The sequence below is a fragment of the Ranitomeya variabilis genome, chromosome 8, assembly GCF_051348905.1.
Source record: "Ranitomeya variabilis isolate aRanVar5 chromosome 8, aRanVar5.hap1, whole genome shotgun sequence".
In the NCBI taxonomy this organism is placed as follows: domain Eukaryota; kingdom Metazoa; phylum Chordata; class Amphibia; order Anura; family Dendrobatidae; genus Ranitomeya; species Ranitomeya variabilis.
The window spans coordinates 120,511,811-120,532,072 of NC_135239.1; the positions used below are offsets into that span (position 1 = coordinate 120,511,811).

General features: G+C 46.9%; 2 protein-coding genes across 11 annotated transcripts in view; one reads left to right on the top strand and one right to left on the bottom strand.

Annotated features, from left to right (window-relative positions):
- Positions 1–6,561, bottom strand: part of FOXRED2 (FAD dependent oxidoreductase domain containing 2) — a 548,573-nt gene extending 542,012 nt beyond the window's left edge. For all 6 annotated transcript variants that reach the window (XM_077277999.1, XM_077278000.1, XM_077277998.1 and 3 more), the window contains exon 1: positions 6,424–6,561. In XM_077277999.1, coding sequence (XP_077134114.1) covers positions 6,424–6,446 — 23 coding nt within the window. In that variant the 5' untranslated portion in view covers positions 6,447–6,561. The remainder of the gene's footprint in view (positions 1–6,423) is intronic.
- The window catches only part of UCHL5 (ubiquitin C-terminal hydrolase L5), a 329,337-nt gene continuing 315,627 nt past the window's right edge, over positions 6,553–20,262 (top strand). For 3 of the 5 annotated variants that reach the window (XM_077278006.1, XM_077278009.1, XM_077278005.1), the window contains exon 1: positions 6,800–6,991. In XM_077278006.1, coding sequence (XP_077134121.1) covers positions 6,916–6,991 — 76 coding nt within the window. In that variant the 5' untranslated portion in view covers positions 6,800–6,915. Of the gene's footprint in view, positions 6,608–6,799; positions 6,992–20,262 lie in introns of those variants that run through there. The other 2 variants (XM_077278007.1, XM_077278008.1) reach the window with 2 other exon arrangements.

Consider the following 20,262-nt stretch of genomic DNA (forward strand, 5'->3'; position numbering starts at 1 on the left):
TATCTAACAACTATCTAACAACTATCTAACAACTATCTAACAACTATCTATCCACTATCTATCTACTATTTATCTATCTACTAACAACTATCTATCTACTATCTATCTACTATTTATCTATCAACTATCTTACAACTATCTACTATTTATCTATCTACTATCTAACAACTATCTATCCACTATCTACTATTTATCTATCAACTATCTATCTATCCACTATCTACTATTTATCTATCAACTATCTTACAACTATCCATCTACTATTTATCTATCAACTATCTATCCACTATCTATCTACTATTTATCTATCTACTATCTAACAACTATCTATCTATCCACTATTTATCAAACATCTATCAACTATCTAACAACTATCTATCTACTATCTATTATTTATCTATCAACTATCTATCCACTATATCTACTATTTATCTGTCTACTATCTAACAACTATCTATCTATCTATCCACTATCTATCTACTATTTATCTATCAACTATCTTACAACTATCTATCTATCCACTATCTATCTACTATTCATCTATCAACTATATACTATCTATCTATCTATCATGTATTTATTTTTTTTGTTTCTTAAAAGCCGATGCTGTCCATACCCGTTGGAGATCGATTAGGGATCGCTTTGTACGTGACTTCCGCAACAGCAAAACCACACCCAGTGGATCTGGTGGCAAACGGGTCACCCCATATGTGCATTATGCGCAATTGCTCTTTCTGCAAAAAACTGTCACAGCGCTCGTAAGTAAAAATATTTTAGGAGAGCGAGACAAAGTTGTGTAAAATAAAATTATTAAGTGTTTTTTTTTTGGTTACAGAACGATATGCAGTACCGCTGCGCCTAGAGAGGCAGAGGAACCGGAGGCATCGCCAATCGAACCAAGCCAGCAGACGGGCACTGAAGATGTGTCTGGCATGAGCGAGCCACATTCTGTGGAGAAAAGTACTGTGGCTTCTGGTGTCAGTGCCCGTTTGCAAGCTCAGCGTGGACGAAAGCGATCATCCCAAAAAAATGAAGCAGATGACATAATTGTCGATGGACTCCAACGGGTAGAGGACATGTGTCGCAGTGAACTCAGAGACCTGAGGCGGGAAATAACGGACTTGCAATCCCGTGAGTCTGTATATGCAGCAAATGAGTGGAAGCTCCTGTTTTTGTCCTATGTGCCTGTAGCTCAAAATATCCCGGCACACAGAAACTTTTTGTTTAGGCAAAGGCTGAATGACATACTTGAGGAATTTGTGGGCCCCCAGGAACCCGCTCCATCGAGAACAAGAAGCATGGACATGCAGGCCTACAACCCACAATACAGAGGCCGGGGTGAACCGAGCATGGAACAACAGAGGCAATATAGCAGTCCATCGTACAGTTGGGCAGACAATACGCCGGCACAGTATCACAGTCTATAAGTACTGTCACCAACCGGTTTCAATTTCACCGTTCACATTTTGTGTGTTTAATTTCATTCCAGCATTTTTTTTTTTTTTTTATGGTTATGTTCATCGCTGTATGGGATATCATATGTTAAAAACGTGGATCTACAATAGCAGAAAAAAGTTCCATTTAGTAAACTGTTCAAAAAATGAATATTGTTGTATGGCTTTAACTATTCACACTACATAATATGACTTTTACTTTTTACACTACATAAATAACATTCTGGGAAATCAAAAAAACAGAAACTGTCCCACACATCTCACCAATAATCAGGCTATGACATCTGGTTTCCACATTTTCAGACGTGGATGTCTTGCCATGAAACAAGGCCTTCATGTGTGAAGTAATTATCAAAATCATCCCGAATCCTCATAATTTGAACTGTAGACCGAACAGTAGTCGAATCTATACTGATGAGGTTCGACTCACAGTCATCGGGGTCAACCAACTGGGGTTCATGTCTAGAAACAAAATTGTGCAGACAGATGCATGCCTTCACAACACGGTCCACATTTTCTAGTTGCAGTTGCATGCAAGTAAGTAAGATTCGCCATTTAAAGGTCAAAATACCAAAGGCACACTCCACATAACATCTTGCCCGGCTCAAGCGATAATTAAAAATGCGTCTTGTGGAGTTTAGAGTACGGCTTGAGTATGGCTTTAGAAGATTTTGTCCAAGCTGGAAAGATCCATCCCCAACTAAAACATAGGGCAAACTTGGGCCTTCGGTGCCCGGAAGAGGTCGTCGTGAGGGTATGTTAAAGTTGTTGCTGTACAAACATCTCCCCATGTTGGAGTCTCTGAAGACTCTGGAATCGTTTGTTTGGCCATACGCACCAATATCCACAGCAACAAAACAGTATCTGGCATCCGCAATCGCCATTAATACAATGGAAAAGTATTTTTTATAGTTGTAGTACAGCGATCCACTATGCGCTGGTTTCTGAATCCGAATGGGCTTGCCGTCCAAGGCACCAATGCAAGTGGGGAAATTAGCCACATCCTCGAACTGTTGGGAAATCGCTAGCCACATTTCTGATGTCGGGGTTGGTAGCACAAGTGGTTGCAAGTTGTTCCAAATCGCATCACAAGTTTCCCAAACCAGTAGGCAAATGGTTGACTTCCCAATTCTAAATTGAAAATGCAGTGACGCAAAAGATTCTCCGGTAGCCAAATATCTGTCGGAAATCACAAAGAAAAAATAATAATTTTTAGGATTTTAAAGGGCAACTAACAAAAAGGCAAGTTAAAATGGAATAATACAATTGCCTAAATGTACATAATTATGCCCCACAATAAATTACATGTTATCTTTGTCTATAGCAGAATGTTCAAATAAATTATAATTACCTTAGAGTCACCACTAAACGTTGCTCCGCACAAATGCTTTCACGGAAAGTGCTGCGCTGATGATGTATCTCATCCTTCACATGCGTGAGCAAAACATAAAAGGTCTCAATGAACATCCGTAGATAACGTTGGAATTTGGAGGGATGATCCCGAAGCTGAACATACAGGGTGTGAAAGGCACCATATATATTCCGTAAGAAATTGACTTCATGGATCCAATATCTCCTTTGAGAAATAAGCCTTCTCTGCCGAAGTCGCAACCGCATCAAGCGAAATCTAACGAGCTCAGACACAAACATCTTGCTAGCAGAAGTTCACTCAATGCTTTCAAAATGGAGAATGAGTCTGCACCCACACCCGATGCTGACAAAAGGGAAGGGAAAAAAAAACTTTATTGACAGTGCCAAGCGCAGACAAATGGATACTTCACGAACGGACATCAGAATGACATAAACGCAGTCACGTACGTTAACGCAAGCGTTAACGTGAAGCCAAATTTACAACAAATTTGGCTCCTTTCTGTACATGCGTTTAACGGATACATTAAACGGAATGTACTTAACGCAATGTGAACCTAGCCTTAGAATCCCAAAAGCACACTCCACCATTCTTCATGCTCATGTTAGGCGGTAATTAAAAACTCTTTTAGTTGGCGTCAATACACTACTAGAGTATGGTTTCAGCAGTTGTTCCGAGAGTTGGAAGGCTTTATCTCCAACACATACAAATGGCATTGGTGGCCCAGAGGTTTGAGGCAGTGGTCTTGGGGATGGAAATTGGAAAGTGTTTCCATAGAGATGACACCCCATTGCAGATACTTTAAAAATTTGTGAATCATTGGAGCGGCCATAGGCCCCAATATTAACCGCTATAAACTTGTGTTCAGCATCTGCAATGGCCATGAGCACAATGGAGATATATTTTTTGTAGTTGAAATATTCTGAGCCAGATGCAGCAGGTTTGACGATGCGGATATGTTTCCTGTCCACTGCACCCAAGCAATTGGGAAACTGACATTTTTTGGAATTTATCTGCAATTTCCAGCCAGCTCTCCGTTGTGGGATGTGGTATAAATTTGCCGTGTGAAGAGTCCCACAATGCACGGCAGGTGTAACAATCCCCGATATCGTAGAAATCCCAAGTCTGAACTGAAAATGGAGTGACGAAAGGGATTCTCCAGTTGAAAGAAATCTGTGAAAAAAAGCAAGACAATAATTACTACAAAATACCAGCAACAACATTACAGTCAGGCTATGTGCACACGTTGCGGATTGGGGTGCAGAATTTTCTGCACGAAATCCGCATCTCCTGGCAGAAAACGCAGGTGCGGATTTGATGCGTTTTTTTTATGGGGATTTTGTGCGTTTTTTACCCCTGCGGATTTCTATAATGCAAGGGGTCAGAAACTCTGCAGATCCACACAAAAGTAGTGACAGGCTACTTCTTTTGATCCGCAGCCTTTTTCATGCAGAATTTCCCGCACCATTAGCACAGCATTTTTTTTTCCTATTGATTTACATTGTACTGTAAATCACTTTGCGGATCTGCAGCGTTTCTGCACGGAAAAAAAATGCTGCAGATCCGCACAAAATCCTCATCGTGTGCATACAGCCTTAGGGCAGTCCCACACGTCCAGATAATTCCGGTACCGGAAAAAATCGGTACCGGAATTATCCGTGTCCGTGTGCCCGTGCGTTTCTGTGGCACATCAGTGTGGCACACGTGTGCCGCCCGTGTGCCGACTGGGTACCACACGCACATGAATAATCCTTTTTTTTTGTTGTTTCTCGGGTTTAACATAAAGATCCCTGTCCCCACCCCCCTCCCACACCCTGTGCGCCCGCCCGCTGTTATTAAAATACTCACCCGCCTCCCTCGCAGTGTCCTGTCCTGGCCGCACCTTCTACTGTATGAGCGGTCACGTGGGGCCGCCGATTACAGTCATGAATATGCGGCTCCACCTCCCATAGGGGTGGAGCCACATATTCATGTCTGTAATGAGCGGCCCCATGTGACCGCATACAGGAGAAGCTGCGGCCAGGACAGGACACTGCGAGGGAGGCGGGTGAGTATTTTAATAACAGCGGGCGGGCGCACAGGGGGTGGGAGGGGGCTGGGGACAGGGATCTTTATGTTAAACACGAGAAACAAAAAAAAAAAGGATTATTCATATCTTCTCTACAGCAAACGCTGCTGCAGAGAAGATATGAATGGCGGCTTCAGCACCACGTGGGGGGGGGACAGCGCTTACTGTAGCGCTGTCTCCTGCACAGCACACGGACTACGTCCGTGTGCGGTACGTGTTTTACACGGACCCATTGACTTTAATGGGTCCGTGTAATACGTGCGCTCCCACGAACACTGACATGTCTCCGTGTTTGGCACACGGAGACACGGTCCGCAAAAAATCAATGACATCTGCACAGATGCATTGATTTCAATGGGTCTACGTGTGTCAGTGGCTCCGGTACGTGAGGAAACTGTCACCTCACGTACCGGAGCCACTGACGTGTGAAACCGGCCTTAGAAGTCAGCTTTAATAGTAGGAGATACAATAAAAATAATTATTACAAAATACCAGCAACAACATTACAGTTATAAGTGTGCTTTAACATTAGGCGATACTATAAAAATGGCTTACCTAAGAGTCCCCATCAGACGCTCTGCCGGTGAAATGGAGAAGCGGCAATATGTGTCACTTCTTCTGATGAGGTGTCCAATCCGTTCCACCAATAAATCAAAGTTCTCCATTTGCATCCGAACATATGAGAAAAAAGTTTGGGGGTTTCCTCTTAACTCCATGTATAAAGTAGAATAAACCTCATGCATCATTCTCTATGCTGTGATTGGGTGGATCCACAAACGTAGTCGGCGCAGACACATGGTGCGCTGCTGTCTCTCTCGCTCCTTCTCCAGAACAATCGCTTTCAAAAGATTCGCCTCAAAGGTAAAATCCACCGTAATCTTCAGAATGTTTGCCATCACGCCTTCCATCTTTGCCACCCTGCTCTACAACCTGTCAAAGATGGGCTGTAGGAACACTGTACATATAGGTTTTCAGTAGCCAATAAGGTTTGGGAGCCTCCCATTGGGTGTTTTTAAAAAACGGATCTCTCGTAAAATGGATTAAAAAAAAAAAGAAACAGATGAAAAACTGATGCGACTGACCCATCGCATCAGTTTTTCACAATTTATGCCAGATCCGTCGCTCCGCCGGATTGAGCCTGACAGCAAAAAACTGATGTGTGAAAGTAGCCTAAGAAACCAGCCTTGTCTGGACCGTGCAAATAATCTCATCAAAGAGAAAGACTGGATCCTCTAGCGCCACCCATGAGAAGTAACAATCCTAAAGCTCAATAGTGACTCTTTTTAGGGTCTTTCTACATGACATAGGATAAGAAACCAAACCAAAAACTCCGTTCTGTACTAGAAATACTGAAATAGGCAGGCAGACCATACAAACGACAGGCAAGCTAAGCCAGGCGACAGGCCAGACGACAGGCAGGCTAGCAATGCCACATTACAGACAGGCAGACCAAAGGTCAAAGCACCAGCACATTCAATACACAGAAATAACGCAAACAATAGGCTCCATAACTCCGTGGAAATCCCACTAACCTGTCAGCTACACCGGTCTTCATTAGTCCTTTAAAATCTGTACAATCACGTGACTTTCTCCGCGTTTTAAAGGAAATTATTAAAGTTCACCCCGGAAATCTAACATTAGAATGCAGAGACCGGCAGTATAGATCCGGGGCGCTTTCTAAGGGAATCAAGTGTTTCCGCATAATGCGACGGTCACGTACTGTACAATGAGCCCCCTGGTGCGCGGCTCCGGCAGCATGGCCGCCTGCATGTACGGCGACACCCAGAGAGAGCACGATTTTTTCTAATTTGAAGGCGATCAGTAGGCCGAAGTGTCCGGGTTCACCCCCATAATGTTACATAACCGTGTGATAGGACCGGCACACACTGAGTCTGACATGCGTCGTGGAGGTGGCAGCCTCTGCGTCAGTGGAGACCGGAAGGCGGGAGCGCGGCCTCTTCTAGCTGCTGCACGGTGCACATGGTCACAGGAGTTGTCAGTGTGTAGCCGCGGCTGTGAAAGAGATGGCGGGCAGTGCAGGAGAATGGTGTCTGATGGAGAGCGACCCCGGGGTATTCACTGAGCTCATCAAAGGTTTTGGTGCGTAACGTTACTCTGCATATTTGATAATGGATGAAGCAAAAAGAAGGGGAGGAAATGTCGCGATATCTGCACTAACTGCCGGGATATGATGTGCACCAGGTGTGAGGGGTAAGGGTTAAGGGTTGTGGTTGGAGCTGCTCCTGTGAGGGCCTCTCTCCAGCAACTCCACTCTAAACAGCTGACTAGTGAGGCGACTAGAATGGAGTGTCTGCAGGGAGGATCTCACTGTAGTCTGCTCAGTACTGAGGTGACCGGAGCTGCTGGAGCGGAGTCCTCACAGGAACAACCCCGCTGTAGACGGCTCAGTACTGAGGTGACCGTCGCTGCTGGAGCGGAGTCCTCACAGGAACAACCCCGCTGTAGACAGCTCAGTACTGAGGTGACCGGAGCTGCTGGAGCGGAGTCCTCACAGGAACAACCCCGCTGTAGACGGCTCAGTACTGAGGTGACCGTAGCTGCTGGAGCGGGGTTCTCACAGGAACAACCCCACTGTAGACAGCTCAGTACAGAGGTGACCGGAGCTGCTGGAGCTGGGTTCTCGCAGGAACACCCCCACTGTAGACAGCTCAGTACTGAGCCGGAGCTGCTGGAGCGGTGTCCTCACAGGAACAACCCCACTGTAGACGGCTCAGTACTGAGGTGACCGGAGCTACTGGAGCGGGGTCCTCACAGGAACAACCCCACTGTAGACAGCTCAGTACAGAGGTGACCGGAGCTGCTGGAGTGGGGTCCTCACAGGAACAGCTCCACTATAGACGGCTCAGTGCTGAGGTGACCGGAGCTACTGGAGCGGAGTCTTCACAGGAACACCCCCACTGTAGACAGCTCAGTACTGAGCCGGAGCTGCTGGAGCGGGGTCCTCACAGGAACAACTCCACTGTAGACGGCTCAGTACTGAGGTGACCAGAGCTACTGGATCGGAGTCCTCACAGGAACAACTCCACTGTAGGTACTGAGGTGACTGGAGCGGGTTCTCACAGGAACAACTCCACTGTAGGTACTGAGGTGACTGGAGCGGGTTCTCACAGGAACAACTCCACTGTAGACGGCTCAGTACTGAGGTGACCGGAGCTGCTGGAGCGGAGTCCTCACAGGAACAAATCCACTATAGACAGCTCAGTACTGAGGTGACCGGAGCTGCTGGAGCGGGGTCCTCACAGGAACAACCCCACTGTAGACAGCTCAGTACTGAAGTGACTGGAGCTGGGTTCTCGCAGGAACACCCCCACTGTAGACAGCTCAGTACTGAGCCGGAGCTGCTGGAGCGGGGTCCTCACAGGAACAACCCCACTGTAGACGGCTCAGTACTGAGGTGACCAGAGCTACTGGATCGGAGTCCTCACAGGAACAACTCCACTGTAGGTACTGAGGTGACTGGAGCGGGGTTCTCACAGGAACAACTCCACTGTAGGTACTGAGGTGACTGGAGCGGGGTTCTCACAGGAACAACTCCACTGTAGGTACTGGGGTGACTGGAGCGGGGTTCTCACAGGAACAACTCCACTGTAGACGGCTCAGTACTGAGGTGACCGGAGCTACTGGATCGGAGTCCTCACAGGAACAACTCCACTGTAGGTACTGAGGTGACTGGAGCGGGGTTCTCACAGGAACAACTCCACTGTAGACGGCTCAGTACTGAGGTGACCGGAGCTGCTGGAGCGGAGTCCTCACAGGAACAAATCCACTATAGACAGCTCAGTACTGAGGTGACCGGAGCTGCTGGAGCGGGGTCCTCACAGGAACAACCCCACTGTAGACAGCTCAGTACTGAAGTGACTGGAGCTGGGTTCTCGCAGGAACACCCCCACTGTAGACAGCTCAGTACTGAGCCGGAGCTGCTGGAGCGGGGTCCTCACAGGAACAACCCCACTGTAGACGGCTCAGTACTGAGGTGACCAGAGCTACTGGATCGGAGTCCTCACAGGAACAACACTGTAGGTACTGAGGTGACTGGAGCGGGGTTCTCACAGGAACAACTCCACTGTAGGTACTGAGGTGACTGGAGCGGGGTTCTCACAGGAACAACTCCACTGTAGGTACTGGGGTGACTGGAGCGGGGTTCTCACAGGAACAACTCCACTGTAGACGGCTCAGTACTGAGGTGACCGGAGCTACTGGATCGGAGTCCTCACAGGAACAACTCCACTGTAGGTACTGAGGTGACTGGAGCGGGGTTCTCACAGGAACAACTCCACTGTAGACGGCTCAGTACTGAGGTGACCGGAGCTACTGGATCGGAGTCCTCACAGGAACAACTCCACTGTAGGTACTGAGGTGACTGGAGCGGGGTTCTCACAGAAACAACCCCACTGTAGACAGCTCAGTACTGAAGTGACCGGAGCTGCTGGAGTGGGGTCCTCACAGGAACAACTCCACTATAGACGGCTCAGTACTGAGGTGACTGGAGCGGGGTCCTCACAGGAACAATTAGACTTCAGACAGCTCGGCACTAACAGGACTAGAATGGCGGTGATTATAGGAGCTCCTCATAGACTCAATTCTAGATGCCTCATTACAGCATTAGCTGGAGTAGATTACTGCAGTGAGGGGGATAAATTGAGACACAGGACTAATGACATTACAGCACAGGATAGAATGAATTACTGCAGTGAGGGGGGCATATTGAGGCGCGGGAACGACCTTACAGCACGGGATAGGGGAATTAGTGCAGTCGGGATAATAAATGAGATTGCAGGAGGTTATTTTCTTGAATAGCTTTATTTTAAGCAATATATATGTGTGTGTGTGTATATGTATATATATATATATATATATATATTTTTTTTTTTTTTTCATCTCTTGCCTTTTTAAAATTACAAAATGGAAAATGGGCTGATGGAAAAGTTTGGGCACTCTTGAGATTTGTGTGCTGAGAAAACTTTGACTAAGGTTTCAGACCTGAATTAGCCTGTTGGGGTTATTGCTTGTTCACAATCAATTTTTGTGGGTAAAGGCCAGGTGATGCACATTTCCCAGCTTTATTAAAACCCAGCCTCCTCTAACCTTGTGTCTAAAAACATTTTCCATAACGTTTTGGAATTGCTTCATTACATCCTCGACTCTAAACTGAGAATTTAGGGGTTTCCATCTAAATCTCCAATTGATGTGATTCAAATGAAACCCCTGAGGGATCCATTCAGTATTTCGAGGCAGCAGAGTTTTTCTGGACTCCATCTGGCCTATTTTCTGCGTTGTCTTTCTTTTCAGAGGTGCACAAAACTGTCGGAGTTTGCTTTTACTCACGCCTAAAAAGACAGACACCGCTGGATCAGAGGTCAGACTGGGTCCACAGTGCCTCTATCTGCCTCATTATAGGAAATCTTCCACCTGGGGTTCCGTCTGAATCACGTATTTCAGAGATTTACACTGAAACCCTGATGCAAGCGCAGGATACATGTGCGCCGAGTCTTACTGCCATCTTTAGGTGTCAGAATTAACTAAGCAACTGCAGGTGAAGAATTGGTTTTATTTAATTTTTTATGCTGTTCCTCGTGCGGTATAAGCGATTACAGCAATACCAGATGTATATCGGGTTTTTTATGTTTGGCGCTTGTCACACACTGAAAAACACTTCGCAATATTTAGATAGCTATGATTTTTCCATATTTCGACTGAGTCATGTGAGCACTTGTTTTTTTGCAGGAGAAGTTGATGGTTTTATTGGTACCATTTTAAGGCACATTATCTCTTTCTATTCAGATTTTTGGGAGGCAGGTTGAACAAAAAACGCCAATTCAGGAATTGTTTTTTATTGCCGTTTAGCATGTGTTAAAATTGATAAGGAATCTTTATTTTCTCCAGTCACCTTCCACGACAGCAGTATCGGAGGATGTCTCCCCGCCCTAATAGGGGACAGGAAACAAAGAGGTTAAATACACCTCCCCTTCCTGCAACCCCCAGTGTTTTTCCTGTCCCCTATGGGGCATGAAGAGCTTTCTGATAGTGCTGCGGTGGCCGGCGATCGGGAGCGCTGTTACCTGCTTGTGCCAGGCAGTCGAGGTCGGGGGCTCCGCTCTCCTCCTCCTGTGACTGCTCCCATCTCCGCGTCCTCCGCGTTACTTGGGACCCCCTATCCCGCCCTTCTTGCGCCTCCTCGGGGGGTAAAGCAGGGCGGTGAAGTGCACCGGGGTCCTCCTGTAGCTCCCTGGCTTTCTCCTCCCTCCTCGCTGCTGCCGGAGGCCGCGCACCGGAAGTGACGCTCCCGAACTTCCGGTTTCATCCCTATGTGCTGGCGCGCACCCGCGCGCCAGCCGGCGTCCTGATCCGGCGGCAGCCATGACAGGCGTTGCTTGCATCACCCCCTACGGACCCTAGGGAGGAGGAGCACTAAACTCGTTGGCGACCTCGATACTATTTATTCCTGGTCGGGGGAAAGCCTCCAGGTAAGGCCCATTTGTCCATGTCCCCTCTGTGACTGGTGACTGACTGACCATATGGACGGCGACAAACCCCTGCACTCTGCTTCTGCAGAGCCCAGCATTCACCCTCCTACTGTAAGTAGTGGATGAGGTCCCTTGCTATCCAGTTAATTATAAAGTGACTTAGTTCACCTTTCTCTCTCGTTTTAGGGAGACATGGTCCCTGCCCCTAAAAAGGATAAGATTCCCAGTCGCAAGTGTGGAGCATGTGCGTCCAAGCTTCCCTCCATTTATAAGAAAAAGCTCTGCCAACCATGCATGGATGAAGTGCTGCGTATTTAACAGCCCTCTCTTCTGGACAGCATCAGAAACCTCATCAGACAGGAGGTCCAGCCCTTTCCCAGGCCCCAACACCACAGCCCCCTCCTCCTAAGAAAAGGAAGTTGGCTCCTGTGGATTCTGACTCTGACTCAGGCGAGATCCGTACCTCGGGGGACTCCTGAACGATCATAAATTTAAAACCCTTGAACAGGTGGGTCCGGTACAAAAGATTCAGGATGGAATCTATAGGGTCCACAACGCCTCTAATAGACAAATACATGGTGATGTGCACCTTAGATCTAAGCAGTGCATACCACCATGTCCCAATAAACGCTTCCTACCAAAAGTTTCTGAGATTCGCCCTAATGAACAAAGGAGTAATGTATCACTTCCAGTTCAGATGTCTCCCCTTCGGTCTTGCTTCATCACCCAGAATTTTTACCAAACTAATGTCAGAGGTAGTGGCCTATCTAAGGAACCAGAATATTGCCATAGTGCCATATCTGGACGACTTTCTGATAATGGCGAGGTCGGAGAAACTTCTCAGCTTCACACTCTCCATTCTACAGGACCTGGGGTGGATTGTGAATTGAAAAAAGTCATGCCTGGTCCCAAATTCCAGAATGAAATTTTTGGGGGTCATATTAGATTCCAACGCCAGAACATCTTTCTTACCAGCAGACAGTCAGAAGGCCTTGATCGGGCACATACACCAATTCAGAAGGAGTACCCCCTCCATAAGAGAGGCAATGAGGATTCCGGGCTTAATGACAGCATGTATACCCTGTGAAATGGAGCCAATTCCACTTGCGAGGGTTGCAGAAAGAGATATTGAAATTTTGGAACAGGAGACAGGACTCCCTGGACAAGAAGATGATTGTTTCTCCGTCAGGAAAGAAATCCCTAACCTGGTGGACCACACCGAAGAACCTAAAAGTGGGGGTTCCATGGGTCCTCAATCCCTGTGTCACTGTTACCACAGACGCCAGTCAATTCGGATGGGGTGGACATACAGAAAGGACATAATACCAGGGAGAATGGAGTCCTCAGATTGCCGCAAGGTCGTCAAATTTCAGGGAGCTGTATGCGATGTGGAAGGTGTTATACCAGTCACAGGTCAGAGACAGACACGTAAGGATACTGTCCGACAGTGTGACAGCAGTGGCATTTCTTAAGACACCAAGGAGGTCCGAAACATCCACCGCTGCAACACCTAGCAGACCAGATCTTCAGATGGGTGGAGAAATCTGTCAAATCCATCTCGGCAGTTCACCTTGGAAGGCGCCAAAAATCAGGTAGCAGACTTCTTGAGCAGAACACCTGTACATCCCGGAAAATGGGAACTAAACCCAGAAATATTCAGCAGTCTGTGCCAGCAGTGGGGAACACCTCAGGTGGATCTTTTTGCCACCAGGTCAAATGCGAAGACCAGAGCATTTTTCTCTCTCAATCCTCTAGATGGAGCCACAGTAGTAGCCGGCTTGTCTCAGTATTAGGGAGAAGGTCTCCCGTACGCATTTCCGCCTCTTCCTCTGATACCGAAGACACTCAGGAAGATACGGGACGAGAGAGCAACCGTAATCTTGGTAGTTCCTTTTTGGCCAAAAAGGAGCTGGTTCTCTCTACTATCCAGAATGTCAACAGAGAAACCAATCTTACTACCGAACAGGCAAGACCTTCTGCTACAGGGGCCAGTGTTCCACAAAGACCCAGACTCTCTACACCTATCTGCTTGGATCCTGAACAGCGAACCCTAAGATCCAGAGGCCTGTCAGAGGATGTCATTACCACACTCCAGGCAAGCAGAAAGCCGGTGACCTCAGGGATCTATAACAAAATCTGGAAGCGTTATTGTTCCTTCCTAGGAGAGGTTCCTGTGGATACTTCAAAACCCAACATTCCCAGAGTCATCGACTTCCTACAACTCGGTTTTGAGAAGGGCATCCGGCCTAGTACTTTAAAAGTACAGATTGCAGCGCTTAGCGTCTTTTTTGGTATGGCACTAGCCTCCCATCCTTGGATAGCAAGATTTACCAGGGCCACACAGAGAATGAGACCATTTGTAAGGAAATCAACTCCTCCTTGGGACCTAAACTTGGTCCTTAATGCCCTGTGTAAAACCCTGTACTTATCAGAAGATATGGGCATAGCCAATCTCTCCTTTAAAACAGCCTTCCTGATTGCCATCACGTCAGCTAAAAGATTGGGGGATATGCAGGCTCTATCCACTCAGGATCCATATCTTCAGGTCTTTGATGACAGAATAATCTTAAGACTTAACGCAGCCTTCCTCCCCAAGGTAGTGTCGTGTACTGCACGTCGCTATGCGTCGTTTTGTAGAAAAAACGCATCCTGCAAAAGTGCTTGCAGGATGCGTTTTTTCTCCATTGACTTGCATTAGCGACGCATTGCCACACGTCGCAACCGTCGTACGATGGTTGCGTCGTACCGTCGCCACCAAAAAACGTTGCATGTAACGTTTTTTGCTGCGTCGTGTCCAGCATTTACGACCGCGCATGCGCGGCCGGAACTCCGCCCCCTCCTCCCGGCACCTCACAATGGGGCAGCGGATGCGTTGAAAAACAGCATCCGCTGCCCCCGTTGTGCGGCGCTTCCACAGTATGCGTCGGTGCGCCGCAACGTCGCATTGCGGCGTGCAGTGCACGATGCTAATGTGAGATTAGCCTAAGATACTGTAAATTCGGACAATAAGACGGACCCCAATCTTATAAAAAAATCTTTTTTTCTGCAATTTTCACCCCAAATTTGGGGTGCGCCTTATAGTCCGGTGTGTCTTATAGTCTGAAAAATACGGTAATTATATTAGTCCGGCCCTCTAAAACCATCCCAATTTCTCATGCGGCCCCATGGCAAAATTAATTGCCCACCCCTGTTCTTGACAAAGCTACTGACAAGAAAAAAGCACTTCCGGAGCAGAAACCTCCTAGGAAACGTTTTTTTTTTAGCCTCACAGTCTCAGCCCTCTCAAGCGAGAGGTAAGGGCAAGACCGGCAGATGGAGCTATGCAAAGGGTAGAGGAAAAAATACCTTTGTCCCACAACAGCAGCAGCAATCCCAACAGGACAATGACTCCGACCCGGTGAGGGAAAACTCTCAAGATATGCCGGTCAATGGGAAAACATCACCAGTTCCCACTGGGTCCTCAATGTAATCAAAGAGGGCCTATTGATAGTTAATCTCTGCCCCCCTCAGGGTCTAAAGATCACTTCCCTTTCAACGTCAAAAGATCACAACTTATTGTTATTAGGTCTCAGGGATCTGGTAAAATCAGACGTGATCTCCCCAGTTCCACAATCGGAATGGGGGCTAGGACATTATTCCCGATTTTATTTCTAGTACCCAAACCATCAGGAGACGTTAGTATCATTATAAATCTAAAGGGTCTAAACCAACGTGTGAAATACCACAAGTTCAAGATGGAGTCCGTAAGATCAGCCATTCCTCTGATAGGGCATCACTCCTTTATGGCAACCATCGACTTGAAGGATGTGTATTTCCACATTCCTATCCACCCGAGACACAGAAAATATCTCAGGTTTGCGGTACAGGGGAGTCGTCAAGTGGAGCACTATCAGTTCAGAGTCCTTCCTTTTGGCATTTAATCAGTGCCGACAGTCTTTTCCAAGGTAATGGCAGAAGTAGTGTTTATTTATCCGGAGACAAGGTGTCTGTATAGTGCCCTATCTGGACGACCTCCTGATAGTAGCTCCCCCTGAGATGATCCTGATATCCCACGTGTCAACCACTTTATAGATATTGAGGTCTCTGGGTTGGATTCCAAATCTAAAAAAAAGTCCCAGCTTCAACCCTCCAAAGCCAGAACATTTTTGGGAGTACTCCTGGATTCTGCAAAACAGATGTCCTTTCTTCCAGACGATCACAGGCTGCCATTAGTAGCAAAGGTCAAAAAATTCAGACAGATGAGATCTCCTACATGCCGAGAGACAATGTCGCTCTTAGGCTCCATGACAGCCTGTATACAGTCGGTGGCCTGGGCACAAGCCCACTCAAGAATCCTTCAAGCTCACATTCTAGACAATTGGGACGGTTGTCCTTGTTCTTTGAGCAAAAGGATTCACACACCAGGTCGAGTGAAAATCTCATTGACATGGTGGATGAATTCCAAAAACCTCCTCAAAGGTGTAAGCTGGATTCAGGTTCCGCTAACCACGATCACGTCAGATGCCAGCAGGAGGGGCTGGGGAGCCATGATAAACCATGTTCCTTTCCAAGGTCTTTTGGACCAGTCGATCAGAGGGAAATCGTCAAACTTCAGAGAACTCAAAGCCGTGGAAGAAGCTCTGTTAGCAGCACGTCGGCAGATTTCTGGACAACACATCCAGATATATTTGGACAACATGACCACGGTGGCTCATATCAAACACCAAGGCAGTACAAAATTCAACAGTCTAAAGAAGATTTCCGCTCGAATATTCTGTTGGGCCGAAAGACACCTACTGTCCCTGACGGCAGTACACTTGACAGGTTCTGCCAATGTTCAGGCAGATTTTCCAAGTCACCAGGACATTCACCCGGGCGAATGGAGCCTAGACTATCAAACTTTCAAGATGCTGGTACACAGGTGGGGTCTTCCAGAAGTCGACCTTTTTGCCTCTGGCCAAAACGCAAAAGTCGAAACCTTCTCCTTGAACCCAAGAGGCAATCCCAGAGGAGTGGATGTCTTAGTCCAGAGTTGGGATTTTCACCTAGCTTACGCGTTTCCACCAATCCCAATTCTGGCAAAGGTTCTACGAAAGATTCGAGCAGACCTGACCCCGACTATATTGATAGCCCCCTTATGGCCCAAAAGAAGTTGGTTGAATCTGATCATCCAGCTACAGGTGGACGGGCCAGTAATGTTACCAGTAAAAGACAACCTCCTCTCTCAGGGACCTATTCTCCACTCAGACCCTCAGAGATAGAATCTAGCGGCGTTGTTACTGAAGCACAGGTGCTGAAAGCAAAAGGGGTTATCTAACCCTGTTATAGCTGCAAAGATCCAGGAAACCAGTAACAAACACCATCTACAGTAAGGTCTGGAAAAAGTTCTCAACCTTTTGTCTACTCAACCTTCCAGACCCTCTCAAACCAAATATATCTCGAGTTCTAGATTTCTTACAAAAAGGCTTAGAGATTGGTCTTAGACCCAGTACTCTGAAGGTCCAGGTCTCTACACTCAGCGCTGTCTTTGACCAAGATCTAGCAGGTCATCGCTGGATCAAAAGATTTATGATCTCAGCCGTCAGAATGAACCCTAAAAAACAGATTATAGTTCCTCCATGGGATCTCAACGTGGTACTCCAGGGGCTTACAGGTCCACCCTTTGAACCCTTGTCTTCCTATTCTCCCCAAAACCTTGCATATAAAGCGGTCTTTTTTGGTAGCCATAACTACGGCTAGGAGAGTGGGTGAATTACAAGCCTTATCAATAAGAGAGCCTTACCTATTGATTAGGGATTATTCAATAGTGCTTCGTCTCGATCCATCATTTCTTCCGAAAGTAGTCTCTGAATTCCACCGTTCCCAAGAGATCATTCTACCATCTTTTTGCCACGAACCTGAAAATTTGAAGGCGAGAAAATTCAATACTCTCGATGTGCTGCGCATTGTCCTACACTACCTAGACCAAACCTGCTCTTACAGAATCGATCATAAACTTTTTGTCCACCTTTCAGGACGAAATAAGGGGAAAAAGGTGGCTAAGAGTACCATCTCTAACTGGATTAAAAAAAAGCTATAACACAAGCATATCTTTCTCAGAATGAGTTACCCCCAGTGGGGATCAAGGCTCACTCAACCAGATCCACATCAGTTTCCTGGGCAGAGAAAGCAGGCACATCTCCAGAGCAGATCTGCAGGGCAGCAACGTGGTCCTCACTTCATACCTTTTCCAAACATTATAGATTGGATGTATTGTTCAATAGGGACTTAATCTTCGGCCGTTAAGTTCTCCAGACCATTGTCCCTCCCTAGTGCCAAATTAGTTGGTATTCCTCCATATGCCGTCGTGGAAGGTGACTAGAGAAAATAGAATTAGACTTACCAGTAATTCGGTTTCTAGGAACCTTCCACGACGGCGCTAATTCCCCCCTATATATATATTCCTGGATTAAATCTGGGATACAGAAGGTAAACCGGTGCTATGGTCTCAGTTGTAAGTCACTGGCAAGTGGGAGGTCCTTTTAACCTCTGTGTTTCCTATTCCCCTTCAGGGCAAAGAGACCGCCTCAATATGCCGTCGTGGAAGGTTACTAGAAACCGAATTACCGGTAAGTCTAATTCTATTTTCCATGGTGAGGGGCACCATGGGGGTGGAGGAGGAGGTAGCGAGACACTCCGTTCAGGATGATATGTTTGGGGGGTTAAAGCCCAGGACCCCAAAGGGGTTCCCTATACATGAAAACATTGAAAATCTTGTACTTCATGAGTGGGGCCTACCTGAGAAAGGTTTGAGTGTCCCGTCAGAAATAAAGAATTGTTTCCCTCTTGATGGGGACTGTTCTTTATGGGGAAATACCTAGTAGATGTACAGGTGTCCAGGGTAACCAAAAAGACGGCTCTTCCCTTTGAGGATTCCTCTCAGCTCAAAGATCCTATTGATCGGAAAATCGAGTTCTTGTTAAGGAAATCCTGGGACACATCCACTAATCTACTGAAAACAAATGTGGCCTCAACATGTGTTGCCAGATCCTTATGTCTCTGGCTACGTACTTTAGAGAATCACCTTTCTCAGGGGACATCAAGGGAAGAGATACTGAACTCTCTACCACTTCTTCAGAAGGCAACAGGGTTCCTTGCGGATGCTTCTGCTGAGTCTGTACGGGTAGCCGCTAGGTCTGCAGTTCTCTCCAATTCAGCTAGGAGAGCTCTATGGCTTAAATCCTGGGGAGGTGACATTACCTCCAAGTCCAAACTGTGTGGTATTGCTTTTTAGGGACATTATATGTTTGGGCCAGCCCTTGATGAGATCTTAGACAAGGCTACAGATAAAAAGAAAGCTCTTCCGGAGCAGAGAAACTCTAGGAAACGCTTTTTTTGTCCCTCTCGTGAGCAAGCTCCCCAGAGAGATTACAGGGGTAAAGGTAAAACAGGTCGGTGGAGCTACCCCAAAGGGAGTAAAACCAGGAACATCCTTGTCCCCCAACACCAGCAGACCCCTGAGAAGCAAAGACTGCTCTCTGGTCAGGGGCCGACTCTTGGGCTTTCTCTCCCAATGGCAGGCCATCACCACAAATCAGTGGGTCCTGCGTACCATACAGGAAGGCCTGAGGTTAGAATTCGAGAGTCCTCCTCACCGTTTAACAATTACCTCCCTACAGTCTCCACAACTTTAAGAATCCCTGATTTCAGATCTTCACGGTCTGCTTCAGGCAGGAGTAATCTCCCGGGTACCATATCAGGGAATGGGAGAGGGTCACTTTTCTCACCTATATCTGGTAAAAAAGCCCTCTGGGAAACACCGGATCATCATAAACCTGAAACCCCTAAATCAGGTGATCAAGTATCGAAGATTCAAAATGGAATCAATCAGATCAGCAATCCCGCTTATTGGTTAGGACTGGGTAATGGCTACGGTAGATCTGAGGGACGCATATTATCATGTGTCGATACATCCCGACCACAGGAAGTTCCTCAGATTTGCAGTGGCCCAAGAACATCGAGTCAGCCATTATCAATTCAATGTCCTTCCATTCGGAGTCTCGTCAGCTCCACGGGTCTTTACCAAGATCATGTCAGAAGCAGTGATCTTAATCCGACAACAGGGGATCTGTATCATCCCGTATCTGGACGATTTTCTTATTGTCACTCCATCCATTCCTCGTCTGAATCTGGATGTGACGAAGGTCCTGGATATCCTGAGATCCCTGGGGTGGATTCTGAACTTGGAGAAGTCGGATCTCCATCCGTCTTCGAGGAAAAAATTCTTAGTAGTTCTTCTGGACTCGGGAAAGAATGTCCTTCTTACCCAGGGACCGTCAACTCGATCTCGTCCACAGGATTTCCAGATTCAGGAATCAGAGGACCCCGACCTTAAGAGACTCTATATCAATCCTGGGCTCATTGACGTCATGCATCCAAGCAGTCTCCTGGGCCCAGGCCCACACAAGAGTCCTTCAGTCCCACATCCTGATGCATTCAAAAGGATGCCAGAATGCATTAACCAGGAGGATTCCTCTCCCCACTCACATAAAATCCTCCCTTTCATGGTGGCTGAACTCCCAAAACTTTCAACAGGGAGTCAGCTGGGATCAACTTCCTCTGAAGGTGCTCACACTGGATGCAAGCCAGAGAGGCTGGGGCGCCATAGTAGAAGGTTCCCACTTCCAGTTGTTGTGGCCCCCAAACATCAGGTCCAACTCCTCAAATCTGAGGGAACTAAAAGCGGTGGAGGAGGCGCTAAAAACCAGGGCTGTGGAGTCGGAGTTAGTTTTGGTCGGAGTCGGTAGAAATGTACCGACTCCGACTCCAGCTTAAAAAAAAAAAAATGTATTAATATTTCATAATTGAACTTTCATATGAATTTTATGAATGTTACTCAAATATATATGTTCTATCAAACTATGAACA